Source organism: Tetrao urogallus (genome assembly GCF_951394365.1).
Source record: "Tetrao urogallus genome assembly, chromosome: 7".
Lineage (NCBI taxonomy): Eukaryota > Metazoa > Chordata > Aves > Galliformes > Phasianidae > Tetrao > Tetrao urogallus.
Genome location: NC_136820.1, coordinates 47,706,673 through 47,726,444, shown reverse-complemented (window position 1 = coordinate 47,726,444; position 19,772 = coordinate 47,706,673). Strand labels below are relative to the sequence as shown.

The 19,772-nt window shown below is 48.2% G+C and overlaps 1 protein-coding gene across 1 annotated transcript in view; it reads right to left on the bottom strand.

Moving 5' to 3' along the window:
• Positions 1-19,772, bottom strand: part of SETD2 (SET domain containing 2, histone lysine methyltransferase) — a gene marked incomplete at both ends in the record, with an annotated part of 53,511 nt that overhangs the window by 19,045 nt on the left and 14,694 nt on the right. Inside the window, 10 exons of the mRNA XM_079538198.1 lie at positions 1,194-1,829; positions 3,592-3,720; positions 4,202-4,336; positions 5,572-5,698; positions 7,866-7,963; positions 8,267-8,344; positions 9,381-9,504; positions 11,755-11,883; positions 12,747-12,878; positions 14,538-18,931. Of these exons, the coding sequence (XP_079394324.1) occupies positions 1,194-1,829; positions 3,592-3,720; positions 4,202-4,336; positions 5,572-5,698; positions 7,866-7,963; positions 8,267-8,344; positions 9,381-9,504; positions 11,755-11,883; positions 12,747-12,878; positions 14,538-18,931 (5,982 nt within the window). The remainder of the gene's footprint in view (positions 1-1,193; positions 1,830-3,591; positions 3,721-4,201; positions 4,337-5,571; positions 5,699-7,865; positions 7,964-8,266; positions 8,345-9,380; positions 9,505-11,754; positions 11,884-12,746; positions 12,879-14,537; positions 18,932-19,772) is intronic.

The following is a 19,772-nucleotide window of genomic DNA, read 5'->3' as shown; positions in this document are numbered from 1 at the left end:
GCTTAAAGATTACTGATTAAAACTGGGCAGATGCTTGATTAGGAGAAGTACAGAAGAGCTCCACCAAGACATCCTCGTTTGGTCTGGCAGGGACTCAGCTGCAGGGCAGCAGCACTGGGAAACTGCAAGGGTCCCTTTTTTCTTATCTGACTTTGGTGACGTTGGTGAGGACAGCACTCAGAGCCTCGTGGCAGGGAGCTGCCTTGGCTTTGCAGGATCCTCAGCAAATGCTGCTTTAATACTTACAAATTAAAGCTCCCGCCCTCTTTGTTTTCCCACGAAATACAATCCTATAGAAACAGCTGATGGATGAAAGCTCTCAAAGACCTAATGAAAGCCCCAGAAAATGCCTCAAGCACTGAGTGGCAAGTTACAGATCTGTGTCCTCAACCTCATGCAAGATAGCTGTTGGCTAATGATGGAGTGGCCAAGAAGGCCATCTACAGTGTTCAGGGACAGTTGTTCAGTCCTGGAGAAGGCAACCAGCAGCCCTCAAACCCTTCTCTTGAGTTATCTGCTCTAAGAAGAGCTCAGTGGAAGCAAAACGGTGAACAGCTACCTTTAAAGGCTCAGATTAACATCCAAAAATCTAAGTATTCACCTGATCTAAACACCAACTACAAACATCTAGAGGAGAACCCAGCTTTAAGCTGCCACCAAGAGAATGGAAATTGCCAACCAATGGTTTCTGGGGGCTTTCTAAATTGCAGATGTAAAACAGATGTTTGCAGAACAGGAAACACTGACCATCTTCTGATAACTCGAGAGCTGATGGATGGTCAGTTTGTATCAACAGTGATGGATACTGGGCCATGCCAACCAAAAATGCTTGTGGCACTGTTGCTAGCCTTTTTCTGACTAGCTGAGAACTCAGAGCTGCCCTCTCCTTAAAGAGTCTAAAAATTCTAACTAGGTGGTCAAGATGCCTTTGTGGTGGCCATACTAAGCTGCTCCTTTCAGTGCGCAGCACAGAAAAGCCTACTGTGAATCACAGACAGGGTAGCTTGCAATGAAAGGGTATATATACAGAAAACACCTGGAAAAGCTCATCACGTACAAATGGCAATCCCAGTTGTCAAAGTTTACCAACAGAATGCACCTCAGCCCTGCGTGCGCTCAACCACAACAGCGCTGCGTGTCGTTCAGCAAGGGCAGAGGTGCTGCAGATGCAGGTGCAGCAGGGTGCTTCTTACCTTCAGGTCTTTCCAGCTGTCGAGCAGCCTGGTGGCCAAGTCGCTCACATCCACAATTTTGTCTGTTTGCTCTTGGCTCCTCTCGCTCTCGACGTCAGAAACGCCTTCCTCTTCGTCCTGAGATGGCGTTTCCATCGTGATGGGCTCCTCCAGCTTGGTGCCATTGCTCTCCTTGACCTCTGCTTCAGGCTCAGCCTCCAGCTCCTGAGGCTTGCTGCTCTCCACCGGTGGATCCGTGGCCATTTTCACCTCCTGCTGCGGCTGCTGCTCCTCTGACACCTCCGTCGGGGGAACCTCCAGCTGGTCCAGGTCCTCTTTGCCTTCCTTCCCCTCCAGCTCACTAGTTGTATCCGAGATGGCACTGTCCATGCTGTTCTCACTGATAATTTTGAGCCTCCGGAACACCAGTTTCTTGGGGGTATCCGTGTCTCCCTCAGCACTCTGCTTGGCAGACAGCTCTGGCGTGTTGAGCGGTGTGTGAGCGCGCGACGTGTTCTCACTCGAGTATCCATCGCCCTCACTGAGCTGTGGGATGGCACTCTTGGTCTGAGCCCAGCGTTGGATGATGGGAAGCACCTTGCTCTCCTCCAGCATGTTTTTGGTGGGTATGGGCAGCAGCTCCAGCGTCTTCATAATCTAATTGCAAAGGCAGAGTCACAGCTGTTAAGAGCTGCAGAATTCATAGCTCCCTCACACCTGGAACAATTCCCCTTTCTCAAGAAATAACTGATGTGAACAGGATCATAAAACAGAATCACAGCATCATTACAGTTGGAAAACACCTCTAAGGTCACCAAGTGCCACCCCAACCCAGCTCACCATGCCCACTGACCACATCCATCAGTGCCACGGCATCACCACTCTTTGAGAGAAGAAGTTCTCCCTGATACCCAACCTGGTCACAAGCTGGGGACAGCAGCGTCCCTTTTTTCTCCACTTTTCTGTTGGAGAGCAAGGAAACCAGGAGCAGAAAGCAGTGAGCACAGAGTTGCAATACGCCACATTCAAAGAGCTCAGGACTTAGAGATGGCCACAGCCATTCCCAGGATAACCAGCACAGCTCAGCAGTCGCTGGTCAAATGTGCTGTCACATGGCTGGATGGGCACTAAAGAAAATCTCAGAGACTTCAGAACATATACTATAGTGACTTCAGCAGCCTCTCTCTCAAAAGCAGAGGTCAGATCCCTGACAAACAGGGATTTGAAGATTTGATTCCGAAGCAAGACACAGCCATGCTTTTTCCAGCGCTTGAAGTTGCCCAGCTTTTCAACTTGCTCCTCCTTAAAAATCAGTCCTCCAGGAGCAAAGGACAGAAGATATTCTTAGGGCACTGTGCTGGTTTCTGGCCTTGGGAAGCTGGTGACCAAAGACCAACTCTCTTAAAACAATGTAAAAACTAAAGGAGAAAAAAAAAATGCAAAGTGTGACCTGACCTTTATCACAGCCTCACTTGTTAAGAACTGCACAGATTTTAAGAGTATATTAAAGCCATAAAACTTAAACCTGTATAGTCAGCATGGTGTGATCAGATTCATGAAGAGTGGAGACCAAGCCACCAATGACACAGTGACTCAGATGCCCTCTTAACACTCGTGGGAAGCAGCTCTGGCTTTGAGAACAACAATGCTGAGTGCCTGAACCTACTCCAATGCAACAGGGCAATCAAATCCTCATCTGAACAGTGTGCTGGACACTTCTGAAGAGGAGAAGTATATGGCTGCCAAAGGTGGCTTGCCTTCAATGCCATCTTTTCAGCAGTATAGGGCTGTCAGACATCACTCCTCTTGGGATCAGGAGGATGGCACAACTCATTCAGAATGCTGAAGGAGAAAAACCATGCTGAGCTAAGGAAGAAGAGCTGCCAGGCGTTGCCACCACCTCAGGGCACGAAGCAGGAGTGACTGATAGGATAGGCTCCCTGAGCTCTGTTTTCTGTCCTTGGCCTGAAGGCTGGGCACGCTCTCCGAAATCCACAGCAAAGTTCTGTAGATGCATCTTTAAGAAAGGAACTTCCAGATGTGTTTTGCATGCGATGCTGAAGTGCACATAGAAGACAGAAGTATTAAAGTTCCACTTCAGCCCATCAAAGCAATACCTCAAACTGCCTCTGTAGCTCAGTATGGAATAAAGATTGCTGCCACTGCTGTTTAAGTCTGGCTCATGTCACTAACTCAGAAATCTAAGAAGAACCACAGAAGCAAATTCCTTCCATGTATTCAGAACATCCCTTAAAGCAGGAGTTCCACGCTGTGGCTGCGAGGATACCTGCAGTTTGTTTGCACCAACACTTGGTGTGCAATACTATCACATACATAATATTTAAACGGACGTGCTGTGAGCAATTAGCAAAATCATTATGAAAGCTTCCAACCTGACAGAATTAAGGGAACCACTGACCTCCAGTTGCAGCTTGAGGTTGTTGGCGGTGCTTCCCCTGCTGTCGCCCAGCTCTGTCATCCAGATCCACAGCAGTGACAAGCCGTGGCACTCCAGGAAGGACTTCAGGCAGGACTGTGAATGCGTGTTCTGCGTGGGCCAAAGTGACACAGAAGGGTCAGCAACTCACCAGTAAAACCTACATTTGTTATCCACACCCTGAGGTGGCCAATGCTGCCTGTCAGACTCACTGCCACATGAAACACAGAGCCAAGACTGGCACGTGTCTGATGCAGCTCAGCTGGATGTGGCTGCTGCTTTGGGGGCAATAACGCATGCAGCAGTTTATGACTATTAATGAGTGGCTCATGCTGCAGAACAAAACTTCACAAGGTAACATGCTGCCCTGTAGGTGGGCTGCAGGTGACCTGCACTGATTCAGAGGAATCACAAAACCAGGCCAAGCATTACACACCATCTATCAATGAAGCAGAGCCACTCGGCTCACACTTGGGGTGCTGGCACCACTGAGACACCCTTTTCATCTTACTTTCTCCTTCTTCTTCGAATGATGGCTACAAGGCACTGCTTACCCAGCAATTCCCTCCCACCCCAGCCTGGAGCTGCTCACCTGGATGAGCTTGAGGCAGGTGAGCTTCTGCTCCAGGGTCTCGATGCGCACCATCAGCCGGGACAAGCTGAGAACTTGGTTCTTGTCTGAGAGGCCCTCCCCGTTCTCCAGCAGTGCCTCCAGCTCCCCATCCACCTACAGGGAGGACAGAAAGCCATGATCAGGCCACCCTACATGATGCTAAGAGCTCTTTCCCTTGGCCCTGAAGGGCAGCACAAGTCCCTCCCGATTCATCCTCACATACTGTAAGACAGAAGTCTGGCTTTAATTTGACTCAGTTGGGTTGCTTTTATCTGGAATATTACGGGTTTCATTCAACATTGTTTAGACCTGAAATACCATACAGAAGTGCAGTGTTCCCATCAGCTCTCTTTACACCACCCCAAATGGAAGGCACAGAGGGCAGTCTGTCCTGTAACCGTACCCGCACGCAACACCAAGGCATCCCCAGCCCTAACGAGCATTTCTCCTAATGAATAGCACATTTGAGATGTAGATATACATCCGTGCCATGTGCACAGTGCTCTGCAGGGGAATTTCCAAGCGTGTGCCCAAAATGCTTCTACTTGGACGTTTACCTTTTCACATAGGAAAACAGATGTGCACCAAATGACCATAACTGTTTAACTGCAATGATTCTTTAAACATCCAATTCACATTTATAACCACGACCAGTGTTTGCACTGCTCTCCATGCAGACATTGGAACACCGACCTTCCCTGTTTAGCTCACTGCTCAGTGGCACTAATAAGCATGTTAAAACCACTTACAAATGACTTCTGATTTCTTGGCTTCCTGACTCTCAGGATTTCAGCATGCGAAAATGAAGCTGGCATTTTCAAAGGCAGCACCTCCCAAAGGAGCAGGTAACAAATGCTACTGGTACGAATGGTGCTTTCTTTCCTCAGGCAGAGAAAAATTCTGTTTTGTAGGAGCTCAAAGGAGTGCACATCACTTGTTCCTGAGTGCAAAGTGCTTCTAAGAACTCGTCCTGACTGCTTCCTGCATTCATAAATCCATCAGTGCCATTCAGGGCAGAGAATAGGCTCATGTAACCACTTGAAGAGGTTTATATGCATGAGGAGCTATAAAAAGGCTTTAAAAAGACTGGATTTCAATCCCTTATTTCATTCACATCCAGCTGCAGACACAACTGGAACTAACTCAGAGAGAACACAGTGCTTGTTCACACAAGCTCCTCAGCGCTGACTTGCCTCTAGGCCAAAGCAATTAGAGGTTCAGATTTCACATCCCAGCTTGAGGATGGCAGCATTTTAGCTGTCCAATTTCAGGTAATGTCCTCAACAGTGCTGTGTTTCAGTGACAAAACCAACAAAAAAAAACCAGACACCCAGGTGAATCCCACTCACCGAATCCTTCTTACGCGAGCGTTCCTTCTTCATCTTCCCCCCTGCAGCCCGGATGCTGACCCTGTTCTCTCCTCCCAGGTAGCCCCGGCAGTTGGCTGAGCCACAGAAACATTTCTGAGCTTCTTTGCTGTTTGGGGACAGAAGTAACACACAGTTAAATAAGGAATCCATTGCACTCATGGCCCGTTGTCGTATCTTAATCCTGATACTGCAGTGAGGAAAGACCATTAACCACATTGCCTTGACACTTCTGGCACTTCTTTGTCTCTTTTCTCTCCATTGTTCTTCAAATTCCTGCTAAGCAGCTAGAAGGAAATATGGAAAACATTCACATCCCATCTTGGCAGATGGTTTGCACTGTCTTGCAAAGCAAGGCTGCCCAGACCCAGACTGCTACTTCCCCAGTTCTCTGTTCTTCGCACAGTTCTCAGCTCCATGCCTTCCTGCACGGCGAGGCCTTTCATTCCCCCCACTAAAAATTCAAATAAACCCATCAATTCTTAACCAGCTGCTGTGATTCCCTGTTGTTTCCACAGAAAGCCAAAGCCTGGTACAGTTCCAGGCCAGGTCAAGATGTAAAATCCAGAAAGGAAAAGGCTGGAGAGTTGGATCCATTAACCTCACACCACACCTTGCAATCAATCAAAATTGCACAGTGGTGGATGCCCAATGCCTGGAGACATTCAAGGTCAGGCTGGACAGGGCTCTGAGCAGCTTAATCGAGCTGTGGGTGCCCCCTGTTTGTTGCAGGGGAGTTGGACCAGATGGAGTCCCTTCCAACTCAATGATTCTATGATATGCCAGAACTGCTTGAGAGCATGTCTTTTGATTGGAGTAGTGGGGATGGGCTGATGGTTGGACTTGGTGATCAGAGTCGATCCTTTCTAGCCTTAATGATTCTATCATTCTGTGCGACACGCAGAACTGACTGCAGGAAGTTGGCCATGCAGTATCAGCAGTAACTAACAGAGAAGCTGCAGTGGCTTATATGAAGCAGAAGATGAGGAAGGAGGCATGTGAGACGAGATCTAAAAACTCCAGTGAGACAGAGACTAGAGAGACTGACCTCAAATACAGGAGATACCAAGTCAGCCAATACAGCAAAAGACCAGACCAGGTGGAAGATGAGTGCAATGAGCAGCCACTTGGAACTGGGCTGATTGGGCACTGGGCCACCTACCTGTAGGGTAAGACCCTAGCAAGGGGTAAGGTAGGGTAAGACCCTACCTGTAGGGTAAGCCCCTAGCAAGGCCTAGCCCCCACCACTCACAGCACACAGCTCCACGATAGCTTGCATGGGCTGATGCACTTTCTGATAAGCAAATCCAGGCAGACAAATCCCACCTGGGGATTCTAATGAGCCATCAGGCCAGGTACTGTCTCATCTTCAGAGATCTGAGATCTCCAAAAAAGGAGCACATGTGGCACTACCAGGCATGGGTGAGTGGGCATGGTGAGGATGGGTTGGGTTCATGACCTCAGAGGTCTTTTCCAACCTCAGTGATTCTATGGTCTATCCTGACCACCACCTGGAACAGAAAACTACATGGCAGTATCTGAATCTTAGCACAAATCAACCTACAACTAAAAACTCAGTTCTGATCCTTACATTGCTGCAGAAAGCAGGATCCAGAAGGAAGAGACACTCATTAAAAAAAAACAGTATTTGGTAAAGATGCCTAGGGATTATACAACAGATCTACAGCTAATCTCATAATTGCACGTTTCAAAACAGCTAGATGCCATTTTGTGCTAATCATGTCAAAGAGAGTGAAATACTTCCCAGGATGCCTGGATGAGCAGCAATAGAAAATACTGAGCTCAAGTGCACGAGAGCAAAGCCCACGCTGCACTCTGCACATGTGCAGTCAGACAGAGAGAAGGAATGTGCTATCTGTTGGGCTTTCACACCTCTTGCAAGTATTTGCAAAGTTGTAAAACAGCAGTGGGTGGGAAAGAACGAAGAGGCTTTATTTAAGAACATGGCAAAGTCTAAAGCTCAGGCAATTAATAGTTAGATTGAGGAAAGAAACAGTCAGATCATTATCTGGGAAGTTTCCATTGGGGAGAGATGGTATAAAGTGGGAGAAAAAGAAAATAAAGTGATTTCAAATCTCTTCTGTTTGAAACAGAGAAACTTTATCTAGGAAGTATTTCATGCAGTTGAATTCCCATTGATTTCTAACTGTTCTGCCAGATGAGGCTCTGCTTTGGAGCATGATTTCTTCACTGCATCAATGCTCACAAACGTTGTAACTTGCAACACTTGAAGCGGAGGGAGAGATGGAACCTACCCGTATCTCTGGAACTGGTAATCAAAGGTCAGCTCGGAGCCCGATGGGACCAGCTTGGTGGTGAAGAACCCAACTCTGAGCTGCCCATTCACAGTCCACTAAGGCAAGGAAAAAAAAAGTGACAATGGTTATTAAAACAGCCAGGCTCGGCTTCTTTTTTTGCATGAAATTAGCAAGACAAATCCTCAAAGCAACAGTGTTACATTTAAGCTTTGCTAACTGAGCCCGCCATACTTGCCCATTTCAATGGTGGCTGTTTATATTTGACTAACAAGAAGCTACATCAAAAAAAAAACAAAGAGACAGAAAGATAAAGGAGAAATGCCTTTCACTTGGAGCTTGCTAAGTCACAGGGCAGCCAAGTGAGAGGCAGCAGCAGCAGCTTTGATCCAGCACTTTACCTTTTGTGTCTCACAGTTTGGTTCACAGCTGTGGTTCATAAAACGAGAGCAGTTTCCTTTCTGGGTAGCATCTATTATCTGGAAAGGAAATAACAAACATAATAAAACAGACTGCCCTCCCTAGGCACGAGGCAGAAATATGGAGCAGCATATCTGGAAACACAGCACGGCTGAAGGAGAACGTGATCACTGCAGAAGTCACCACCCTTTCCTCCTGCACTGTTAGCATTATTTAACGGGGAGAGAATGGATTTCATAGGGATAATAAGTGCCCCTCAAAAAGAAGAAATGATACGTGGTTCTTAGTTCTCGTCACAGATTGATACTGAGTCCTTTGGTTTGGTGGGGATTCTGAGTTTGCAGCATCAGTTTCTGACCCTCTCATACAGAGTATGGGTATCAGAGCTGGTGGAGCCCCACAGACTGTGCTTTAATGGGAAGACTGCCCCATGGATCACTGTGCTCTCCCCTTCTTAACTGGGCAAGACGCCCTGTGATCACATCACAATCCCATGGCACCTACCAGAACTGCTTACGTGGAGGGCAAAAAAAGGAAAAAGAAAAAAAAAAGAGCTTGGGAGTATTTTTAGTTCATTTACTGTAAAAATCCCAAGACCCAAAAAAATCTCGACAGAAGTGATGAGCAGAATTGGGTACTGCATTTCTATTTATATCCCTTGTTCCCAGCGAGCCAGAGCTCAAGGTAGGCAGTGCCACAGCTCTGCATCACAGCCCCATCACTCCACAGACCCCAAACTGCTGATAAGCTGAAGTACATGAAGAACTTCTGGTGAGGACTCTACTGGCTCAAGGTGGACCAATGAAGTTACTTCTGTAAAGTAAGAAAACTTGGATTCCTGTTGATACGTATCCTAGACTGGTTTATTTTGGTAACAAATAAGTAAATAAATTCAGTTCCAAGCCCCTCACAGAGGTGTGGTTTCTCCCAACAGAGCCCATCACTCTATCCTTTCCAAAGCTGCTGGACAGAAAGACAAATTCTCTTCTCCCACACCACCTGCTCTGAGGACACTGGGTGCTCACACTGAGTTGGGGCTAAGCCCACCAGCCAGCCCCTCTGGATGCCCAGCATTTTGGTGGGCTCCCTGCTCACCTCGTCGTTCTTCAGGGCCATGAAGTAGTAGTGGATGTTCTTGTTGCGGGCGTATTCCTTCACACGTGCCTTGAACTCTTTGTGGTCCAGCACCTCTCCGCAGTACTCCAACACAAAAGTGTTTCTGGAAAGCACAGGGGGAAAAAGCATCACTCATTAGCACCAGAGAATGGAAATTAACTGCTATTGAGACAAGCTTGTCCTCTTGGTACAGCACTCTGTGCCAGCTCTCATCTCAGGCCGTTCAGATTAACTCATTTTTGACACTCGAACCACCAGGAGCATCAGAGTGAAAGGCCCAGAGGCAAGAACAACACTTCCCTACAAGCAATGACTGTTCTCTAAAAGAACCAAATTTGGGGGGCAACGTGCAGAGGACAACAAAGAAAGTTAAGGAAATACACTGCTGCATTTGGTTTGTATATGGTTTATATGGTGTATATGGTTTTCCTAAAATGAAATGGAAAACCTGCCTGCACCTTGCTGATATGGTGGGCAAAACATGGGGTTGATAAAAAGCCCTTTTTGATCCTAGGAAAGATGAAACTTCAAGCAGAGATGGAGGAGCACAACCAGTCACCCCAACCCCAGCCTATCACAACACACTGCTAAGCTACTTATCCTACATTTTCCCTTGCTTAATGCCACCCTGAATCCTTCAACTCTCTTCCCTTGTGCTTAAACAGCAGAAGGCAGCAGCCCCTGCCCAGCTCCCTGTTGGATGGAGCACTCCTGCCCACAGAACTCCAAGCCTGGAAACCTGAGGGCAGGAGGAGAGCAGGGCAGAGCTAGAAATGTCTCTGACCATCCCCAGCCAGGTGGGAGTTGTCTCCTTCTGGCCGCATCACCCCTCTTTGGCTTTGAGAGCCCCCATATCTGCCTTCTGCTGCTACGATCCTCACTGTCTTTGCCCAGGGAAATGGTGAAGTCCCCATCCCTAGAGGTGCTCAAGAACCATGGAGATGTGGCACTTGGGGACACGATCAGTGGGCATGGTGGGATGGGCTAGGGTTGGGCTTGGTGATCTCAGTGGTGTTTTCCAACCTAAACGACTCTACGATTCCATTAATTAGTCTCACGTATTTGATATAGCAATAAAAAAAGACCTACATGAGATCTACAGTTTTCCAAGAGTGCCAGAACCCATTCCTGGATTCCTTACCAGACATCTGTCTTTCACTGCAGCAAAGAAATCAGTCTCCACGGAAACTCACTAAAATAACCCGAGTTACAGAAAACCTTTGCACAATTAAGCTCTTGTCTTAAAGATCACAGTCCCTCATGCCCTTGAGGCTGAACAGGCTCACCATGCCCATCCCACAGCTTTCTGAAATGCAAATCAGAGCCTGGTGAAACTCCCAGTGCACAGCACTGCTTCTCACAGCAAGGTGAGCTGTCCTACAAAGCCTTTTGTTACTCATCTGCTGAGCTTCACATCTGATTCCTGCATGACAATTCCAGAGTGTATCCAGGCTCAGACATACACGCTGCTATTCTGTTTCTGGAGGCCTTACCCAAAGCTCTTTTCACTGCTGTGATGATATGAAGGCACCAAAGCAAAGGCTCCCTGCACCTCCTTGGTCTGTCCTACCCGTCCCACGCCTGCTCCCTGCACCACACCTGCACAGGAAAATGGACCTGGCACTATGCTTCCTCCCACTTAGCTTTGGAGTGTGCCAGGTTCAGAACAGAACTGGAATTCCAAAAATACTGGCATCCATTCTGCTGCCAGCCTAGGAGGAAGCAGATGGGTTCATCCACACTGCAACTTTGTTGTTCAGGCTCTGGTAGTTCTTTTGTGTCAGACACAAGGTAACAGCATGCAGCCGGCCATGGTGTGCAAGTTAACATCTGGGTTCAGCTACACGTAGACAAGTCAAAACCAGAGTTGGAACTGTGAGCACCACCAGTGTAAAACAAGCACTCAGAAGAACAGCAGTTAGCTCAGGATGGACTAACAAGGGAGGAAAAGGCCCCATGGGTTCTCCACGTAGTCCTTCATGGAAGGAAGCAGACTCAAGAAGAGGGTAAGCTTAGAGGTGGTGAAGAAAATGGATGCAAAGAGAACATGCTCCTCTTAAGCCAAGTGACAGGGAGAAGGGAACACACTAAATACAAGAGGAAGGTAGAGGCAAGCCTGCCAAAAACCCTACTGAGAACTCTAGAAAACTTTGGTGGAAGAGAGTAAAACCAGAGTGGGTGATCCAGTGCACAGTGAGGACAAATACGTGCAGGTAACTGAGAGAAACCCTTGACAGAGCACGAGGGCAGCGTGTAAAACTGCAAGGATAACATCAGCAACTTATTTCCCATGCACGAGGGAATCAAAGGAATCAAACAGCACAACTACATCATCCAAAGAGCAAAAGCTTACGATGGGAGATCTTTGGCAGCTCTGAGTCCCCAGCCTTTCTTCTCAGTAAGGATTACTTCGACATCTGCGTGCTGCTTCTTCTGGAAGCGTCGGTTGGAACAGAAGTCACCATTTGGGCACCTGGAAGAACTAGGAGAAGGAAACGGAACAACTCAATTCTCATCGTCACAACATCGGCAACAGGAACAGCTGAGATGGGAAGGAAATGCCATGTAACCATAATAAACTCAGTGTAAAACTTTCAAATGTGTTTTGCTATAAAAAGTATAACCATCTGACTGTCAACATGTAAATGCAGACTATTTCTGGAAAGAAGATAAAAACATTTCCAATGCAAATGCTACTGCACTTGTACGTTGTATAATCAAAGTGGGCTGAACTAGCTAATTCTCTCCATATTTCCATGAGTTCTCATCTCATGATCTCCCATTTCATTGTACCTGGGCTAAATTAAGTAAGGGCAGCTAACTTCTACCCTTCCACCCAGCTTTATGACCTGCACGCTGTGCCTACCAACCTCAGCCCCAGGCACCCTTCCCTGCCTCCTCCTCATGTAGGCAATAGCTCCCTTGGCCTTCCAATCCCAACCAGGAGGGGAAATAAGATGATAACAGTGGCCTGCATGGCCCTGGGGAGAGCACAGATGCACAAGGAAAAATGAAAGAAAATTAGCAACTCACAGAGAGCAGTACTTGCATTTCTGACACTCTCCCACCAGCCATGCTTACAACCAGGTCGAATTAAGCCCCAGGAGCAGAGGACTCCAGGCCTTGGCAGTCAGTTTTACAGGAGAGCACTAAGAAAAATACTCGGTTTGGAAGACCTAAGGTCAGATTTAAATGCTCTCTGCAGGCTCTGAAGCTGAATCCACACCAGTCAGTGAAAACAGGAGCATGACGACAGCTTGTGGCCAGCAACCAGAAAGGTGTGAATTCCTCCAGGTGCTCCCAAGTCATCTCGTGCTCCACAGGGCTCAACTCTGGCCAACTCACCACTCGATCATGAGCAGGCGGTTCAGGCAGTCTTCTCCACAAGCAACCTCCCCCTGGGCTCGTTCTTCCTTGGAGAGAGGAGGGCATTCACACAGCATCCGCTTAATATCCCGGTGGGATTTGCTCTTCTTTCTGTTGAAGACAGGTCATTGACAAAGAGTTAAGACATTATTCAGGTACAGAAATTAATCTTTTATCAATCGTTACTGAAGGAAATTAATTTAAGCTTCAGAAACTGGACTTATCTTTGGACAACCACAGAGAACCTCTGGGTAACTACGGCCACGGTTTGAAGCAGGAGGTGATGGCTTTCTGATCACGTCAGGTTGTTTCTCAGAAAGCCATCCCAGGATATTTAGCTTTCACTTATCCTTAATGTACACAACTCAGTTTTACTATCAACATAGATGTGTACACACACACACCCCCACACACAGAGGCTGGACTAAAAACCCTTTATTTTGTCTTACGAGTGAAAAAAGCCAAACTCCAGGGAAGCCACTCTTGATTCTTACAGCTAGATTTCTCACCACATGGGACAAATTATAAGGTTTATATTAGAAAGATAGGAGGCTTTGATTAGCCTCTCTTGAAATACTATATTCTATTAGCATAAATAATGCCATGAAGACAATCTCCAAGAGCTCCCTTCCAGTTTAATGCTCTCTTTGGTTTCACTGATACAAAGCCAGGAGAAAATCTATGTTCTATAATTTTAACATATAAACCACTGGAGAGCACACATATCATTTTAAAACAGATGAATTTTAACACAGCAAACTGAATGGTTTAGCTAATTAAATCTGTTTTACTGTCAAGTAAGATGATGTTAAAAATGCAAAGGTTTTAAATGGGCATGAATTATCAGAAGGGCTGCACAAAGAACAAGACTTGGTTACAGACTTGTTAAGGACTCTTACCTGCATTCTAACTCCAGAGGGAGCATTTTTTGGCACAGATGGAGGTTGCTGAGCTCTGAAGCAATGCTCCTATTGAATAACCCCCCAGTTCTGAACTAAGACTTTTCTTTCAAAGGTCCCCACCCTGGTCAATATTCTCACTAAAGGATAATCTACAATCATTACCCTCTGCTAATTTAAATCACAGCTGTCAGAGCTGAACTAACTTGTCTGAGATGACAAATAATTACATGCAATTACCCAAAGCTTTTGGAAAGGCACATATCCAAAATACATATCCAAAACTTTTCCCACGTCCTGACTTCCCTTTGGGGACACTGAACAGATGCAGACAGGCCCAGAGATGATGCTTCTATACACTGCTCTGGGCTCTAACGTGGTCTCATCATGTTCACATGAATGAGAGAGCAGAGAGAGCAGCAAAAAGAAGAAGAAAAAAAAAGGAAGAAAAAATTGGAAGAAAATCACTTCTGCAAACTAGCATGGGTACAAGAACAAAGTGTTCACTCAGTGCTGATGGCAGGAATCTCAGGTGAGCAAATCCCTCCTGCAACCCTCATCACAGGAACTACAGGGGATGCCACATGGAACAAGATACACAGTTTAGAAGTGATTCTTCTCCTGCACTCTCCCATCCCCAGCATCTCTCTGGGCCCATCACTGGGAGAAGATCCAGCGTGGTTACAGCTCTGGTACAGCATCTTGTCCTCTAAGAGCAGTGCTGAGATGCAGGAAAAGTGACGTGCCTCTTCCCTGCTGTACCAGTTGCTAGTATGGCCTGAAGAAACCTATCACAGAATCTAACAGAAGTCGAAATCTAGAACAGTTACATGCAAAAATTAAAAAAGAAAAACAAAAAATCTCCAGTTACCTTTCTGTCAAGTACACGTTTTCCTCAATGAGGTCGAAGTAACAGGGCATTTTCCCCTGCTTAGCAAACTCCTTCCAGCGCTGCGGGTCGCGGAAGTCGTCCATGATGCACGGGCGGCCGACCATGGAGGAGTCCTGCGGTGCCACCTCCTGCTCACCCTCCACCTTCACCTTTTTCCTCTCCCTGGAGTCCGCATCGCTCTCAGAGTCACTCTCCAGCTCCTGCCGTCGTTTTTTGGGAGGCCCTCGCTCCTTCACGTCGCTCTTTTCCAAAGACTTCACCTCCTCCTTTTTCTCAGCACCGGACACCGGCTCCTTGCTCGAGTTGCTGCTGATCTCATGGGCTTGCACGGAGCCCGTCTCTTTCTGCCCGGGAGTGTGGAACTTACTGGAGGGGCTGGGAAAGCCAGCCTTGCACTCATCGTCCCAGTGGTCATCCTCGTACTCCTCGTGATCCTCCGTCAGAGAATCCGGCACTTGTCCTTGAACTCGTTCATAGCTGCCTCCAGCAGACCTCACATCCCAGTAGCCATTGCCCTGCCAGCAGTTCTGAGAACTGCTGTAGGCTCCTGTGCCTGGCTGGTACACATAGCCCGAATAGACCCCGAAGCTGCTATCTGGCTGCTGATAGGTGCTGCTGGGCTTCTCTGCTTGCAGCTCCCAGCTCACGCCACCCATTCCCTCCCCTGGATGAAAACCGTCCTCCCTGGAACAGTCTCCAAGGCCAGACTGATGGAGACCCCCACTCCCCTGCCAGCTGTCTGGCTTAGAAAAGCTCATCTGATGGCAAGACTCATCGGTGCCCTCAAAGCTCTCAGGCACGCAAAATGGCTGCTCCTCCTGCCGGCCAAGCGGCCGACTGATGGACACGAGCTCATTAAGCATTCTCTCGTCTGGGTTGGGTTTGCCTTGAGAATCCACCGCCAGGTCTGCCTGGCTCGTGCTGTCCACGCCATCACTCTGTGCCTGGCAGACGTCTGCCCGCAGCTCTTCGCCCTCTTTCCTGCTGAGCTCAGTAGATGAGGCCGGACTCTTGTCCATCCCTCTCGGAGAGCACCTGCTCTCAGCCTGGGACCCGCTGTTACTCGCCGTAGCCTCTGGCCTCTCCTCATAGTAGGGCCTGCTTGGTTCTGGCCTCTCGACATCCCAATGGTCAGAGTAGTGCCGCGTGCCCTGGCTGCTCCGCGAGGAGCAGGGGCTGCTGTCCTCCATCACAATGCTCGAGTTCTTCGGGACAACCACAACGGACTGCAGCCGCTTCCGTGGCATGCCATCATCTGAATCAGAATCCTCTGTCTCACTGTCGTCGCTGCCCGGCTCGCTGTCGCTTTCAGCCGTGTCAGAATAGTCATCATGGGGGGCAGGAGCGAATTCGGAGGCGCCACCACTGCTGTCACACGTTGGGGTTTGCGTTACGGCTTCTGGTTCTTCCGCAGCCACCACAACATCACAAGATGGAAACGATGCATCTGGAAAAGCTGAAGCCACCAAGGGCTCATTCCCTCCGTCATCCTCGGCACACGCTCCCTGGCCTTGCTCATTCAGATCATCAGGACCAACTCTCTCTGTAGCAACGGCCATTTCTTCCACGGCCTCCTCTCTGCTGCAGCGTTCCAGTGGCACTTGGGAATAATAGGAATGCTCATCCTTGAGTGACAGCTTGCCCTGCATTGAGTTCAGGTCAACGTGCCGAACGTCCAACTCGAGCACCTCCCCAGCACCCGAGCAGCTCGGCGGGGCCCTGTCCCCCTCGGAGGGGATGTTTTCCTCCGGATGCTGAGTAACAGGACAGTCCTGCCTGATTCCGGGTGAACAGCAGTCCCGGGCAGAATCCCTGCTTGAACTATCCACAGCTAGGCCAGCTTGATGAGGTGGGTTAATGTGATACTGCTCCTCTTCACATGCAGACTTTGAATTCGGATCCTCTGTGCTTTCGTAGTCGCACGTCACTGTCTGCGGTTCAACGTGCAAGTCCAGAAATGCCTCGGAAGTCACTTTTACATCTGCTGGTTCAACTTCGATTTCAACTTCTGAATGATACAAAGAAGGAGTGGCATCATCTGAAACGTAGCAAAAAACTGGTTCTTTGGTTTCGTCACAGGGAGCTGCCTGATCATCCAGCTTCTTCACTGACATTTTGGAATGATCGACATTCACAGCCGGTGAAGGCGTAGCTTCACTTTGTTGCTCCAGGACCAGAGCCTCTTCCTCCTTGAACAGGCTGCTACACTCGCTGGACTGTATGTGAGAATCATCAGGCTCGTGCTCTTGAGGGGCGTACGTGCCCTCAAATCCATTCGACGGCAGCGGATACGAGCTGCTCGTCCTCCCAGTGTGCGATGCTTCCAACCTGCACAAACTATCATCAGAAGATACGGCGACATCCTCTGCTTTGGAGGCACTGGGAGCTGCCACATCGTCAGAGCTACCCTCTGGGGACCCATTTATATTCATTTCTATAGGGAAACATGCTCTCAGTTGCTCGTGCTTTACCCTTACTAAAGTCTCTTGTTCCTTAACACTGTCACGGCATTCATTGCCTGCAAGTTCCTCAGACCCTGAGTGAGGGAAAGCAGCTTTTGATTCATCTGTCTTTTTAAAAGTGGGGGAATCATTTAACTGATTTAAAGGAGAAAGCGTCTTTTCCCTTTCCAATCTTTTTGCAATGGACACTCTGATCTCATTGCTTTTTAAACAAGAGGTCTCTAAATCTAGAGAATTAGACTGCTGTTTTATTTCTTCAACTGATTCTGTACAACAGAAAGAACTTTTAAATTTATCAGGCTTTGGTGCAGGGGTCTTTGAAGGGGTGGACTTATAACGGGAAGAATTCACATTGCTGTCAGGCTTAGAATGGGAAGTCCCCTTTCGATACCCGAGCTCGTTAAGGGGAGAGCACCTTTTGGTTACTTCACTTTCTGAAGTCCGTTTTGAATCTCTATCCGCTTTTGAAGAAGACTTTCCTCTCCTCTCCACGTCAGCATGAGATGACTCTACTTTGCTGTCCCTGTCTGACTTCGAGTAAGAAGTCCTTGACTCTCTGTACGAGGAGGAGTGGGACGACGTCCGCCTCGAGTCGCTGGACCTGGAATGCGTCCTTCTGTACTCATCCTCCGAATCAGAACTCTCCCTCCCCCTGGAGTCTGCGTACGAGCGGGAGTATCTCGTCCTCTCTCTGTACGGGGAGCTGCGGTGATACCTGCGGTCGGATTCGTAGTAATGCGAGCGCTCCGACCTCGAGTAGGAAGAGCTGGTTCGGGAGCTCCGATCCGACCGGGACCGAGAGTGGGACCGGCTTCGCCTTCTCTCTCTGTCTGACCGCGATCGGGAGGACGAATACCGCGAATCTCGTTCTGATTTTGAATAGCTGGAATACTTTTCATCTCTGTCCGATCTGGAGCGTGAGGAGGACTTCAGCTCTTCTCCTCTGAGAGAGGAAGAGCTTTTCCTGGGCTCCCTCTCCTTTTCTGCACTGGATATCTTCTGCTCATGCGAGCGCTGGCTGGAAGAAGTCCTCACAGAATCTTCATCAGACTCAGAGCCCAGCAACGTGCCATCGGACTGGGAGAACTTCCTTTTGGAGCCCTGTTTCCTAGAGCACAGAGAAGCACCCTTGGAGCTTTCTGAAACCTCATCATCTTTCCCAATATGGGAATCTTCCTTCTGTGGAGTTACTTCCACCTGCTCGGCCACGTGTTGAGTCACGTGCTCCTCCAACCCGCGCGATACCACACCCTGCTTCAGGTCCAGCTCAGGAGCCTCCTTCATGACGTGACACAGCTCCTTCGAAGCCGGGACTTCTGCTTCTGCACGCGGTGACAGCAACAGCGTCGACATGAGCGTGACGGGCAGCTGCGGCAAGGCTGCTGCAGCAGGGACAGGCATTGGTGCTGCTGGTGATGCCGTTGGTGGAGGTGGTGGTGCCAATGGAAGGTCCGCGGCCGCTGCCACTGGTTCTGTTACCGGTGCCAGAGCCGGTGGCGGCGGCAGTAAAGTCGCTGCTGCAGCTGGCAGGAGGGGTTTGGTTGTGACACTAAGTAAATGTTTCTTAAAATGGATTTTCCCCAGTTCTACCTTCGGTTTTGGAGGTGAAGATTCCTCCGCTGAACCAGCAGCATCCCCAAGGTCCATTTTAATTTTGGGGTTAAAATCAGTCTGTGTGGGTACTGCTGGGGAGTTCGGAGTTTCATTTTGTTTTTCGTTTCCCAGACCGGGCAGAAATCTGTTCGGTAAGGTTTTCTTGGTTAAGCTAAAGCTGAAAGACACCTTTTGTCTTCCTTGCTCCTCAAGGTTAACCTTCGTTTTGGTGCCTTTGGGCAAAAACCGACTAGAAGCAACACCTTTGAACACTGGGCCTTTGATAAAGCCAGCTTTCTGCACGGTTTCAGTCTTGCTCTGGAAAAAGAAAGAACAGAAAAAAAAAAAGATGCCATTAGTAGAAATGTTTATTTTTAAATTCTGTTCTACGCAAGTACTGAACAGTTTTCTTTCACTTGGTGAATTTTTTATGATGATAAAATAGAAATTGATATCCTGGGCTGAAGTCTGGGACAGCACAGCCATACAGCCTGCCTCTCTTTTAATCAAAATCAATTATCTGCTCCTTTCGAGTCTCCTTTTGGGAGACCGCCTTTGGGATTCAGGCTGAGGCTTTTTAACTGACTTATTAATAACCAAACTCAAAGAATCAAAGTTGTTTCTTTTTTTCTTTAATAAGAATGAAAAAAGAAAAAAAAAAGAACGATAGGGTTCAGCACACAAAATTAATTGAAGAGAGGCCGCTACTTTATTTGTTCTGTTTCTGTGGTCTCTGGTTACAAAACACCTTATGCTTTTAAGCTTGACATGTGTTCTCACACCTAGGATACTGTACCTGGGTATATTTGGTGCCTGACCCAATCAGGTCACTGAGACCTACTGCTGCAGCCCTAAGTCCCATCCAGGCTAACAAGGAGGTCACATCACGCACTGACCAGTTGTCATCACTGCCAGCAGAACTTCCATCAGCACTCAGCCACACATGACTGCCACCTCTGAGCTGATGGACCCTAATGCCTTAGATGTGCATCTCACCTAAGGGATCTGCTGCACTGCTGAGGAGTCCTTCCCAGCAAGCCTGGCAGTCTGGGACACCACTGAGCTGAAAGCCACCTCCTCTAGGACACTCACAACTGAGATGTCACTTTGGGCATGGCACAAACCTAGAGCAACAAAGCTCTTCTCAACATGGGAACTT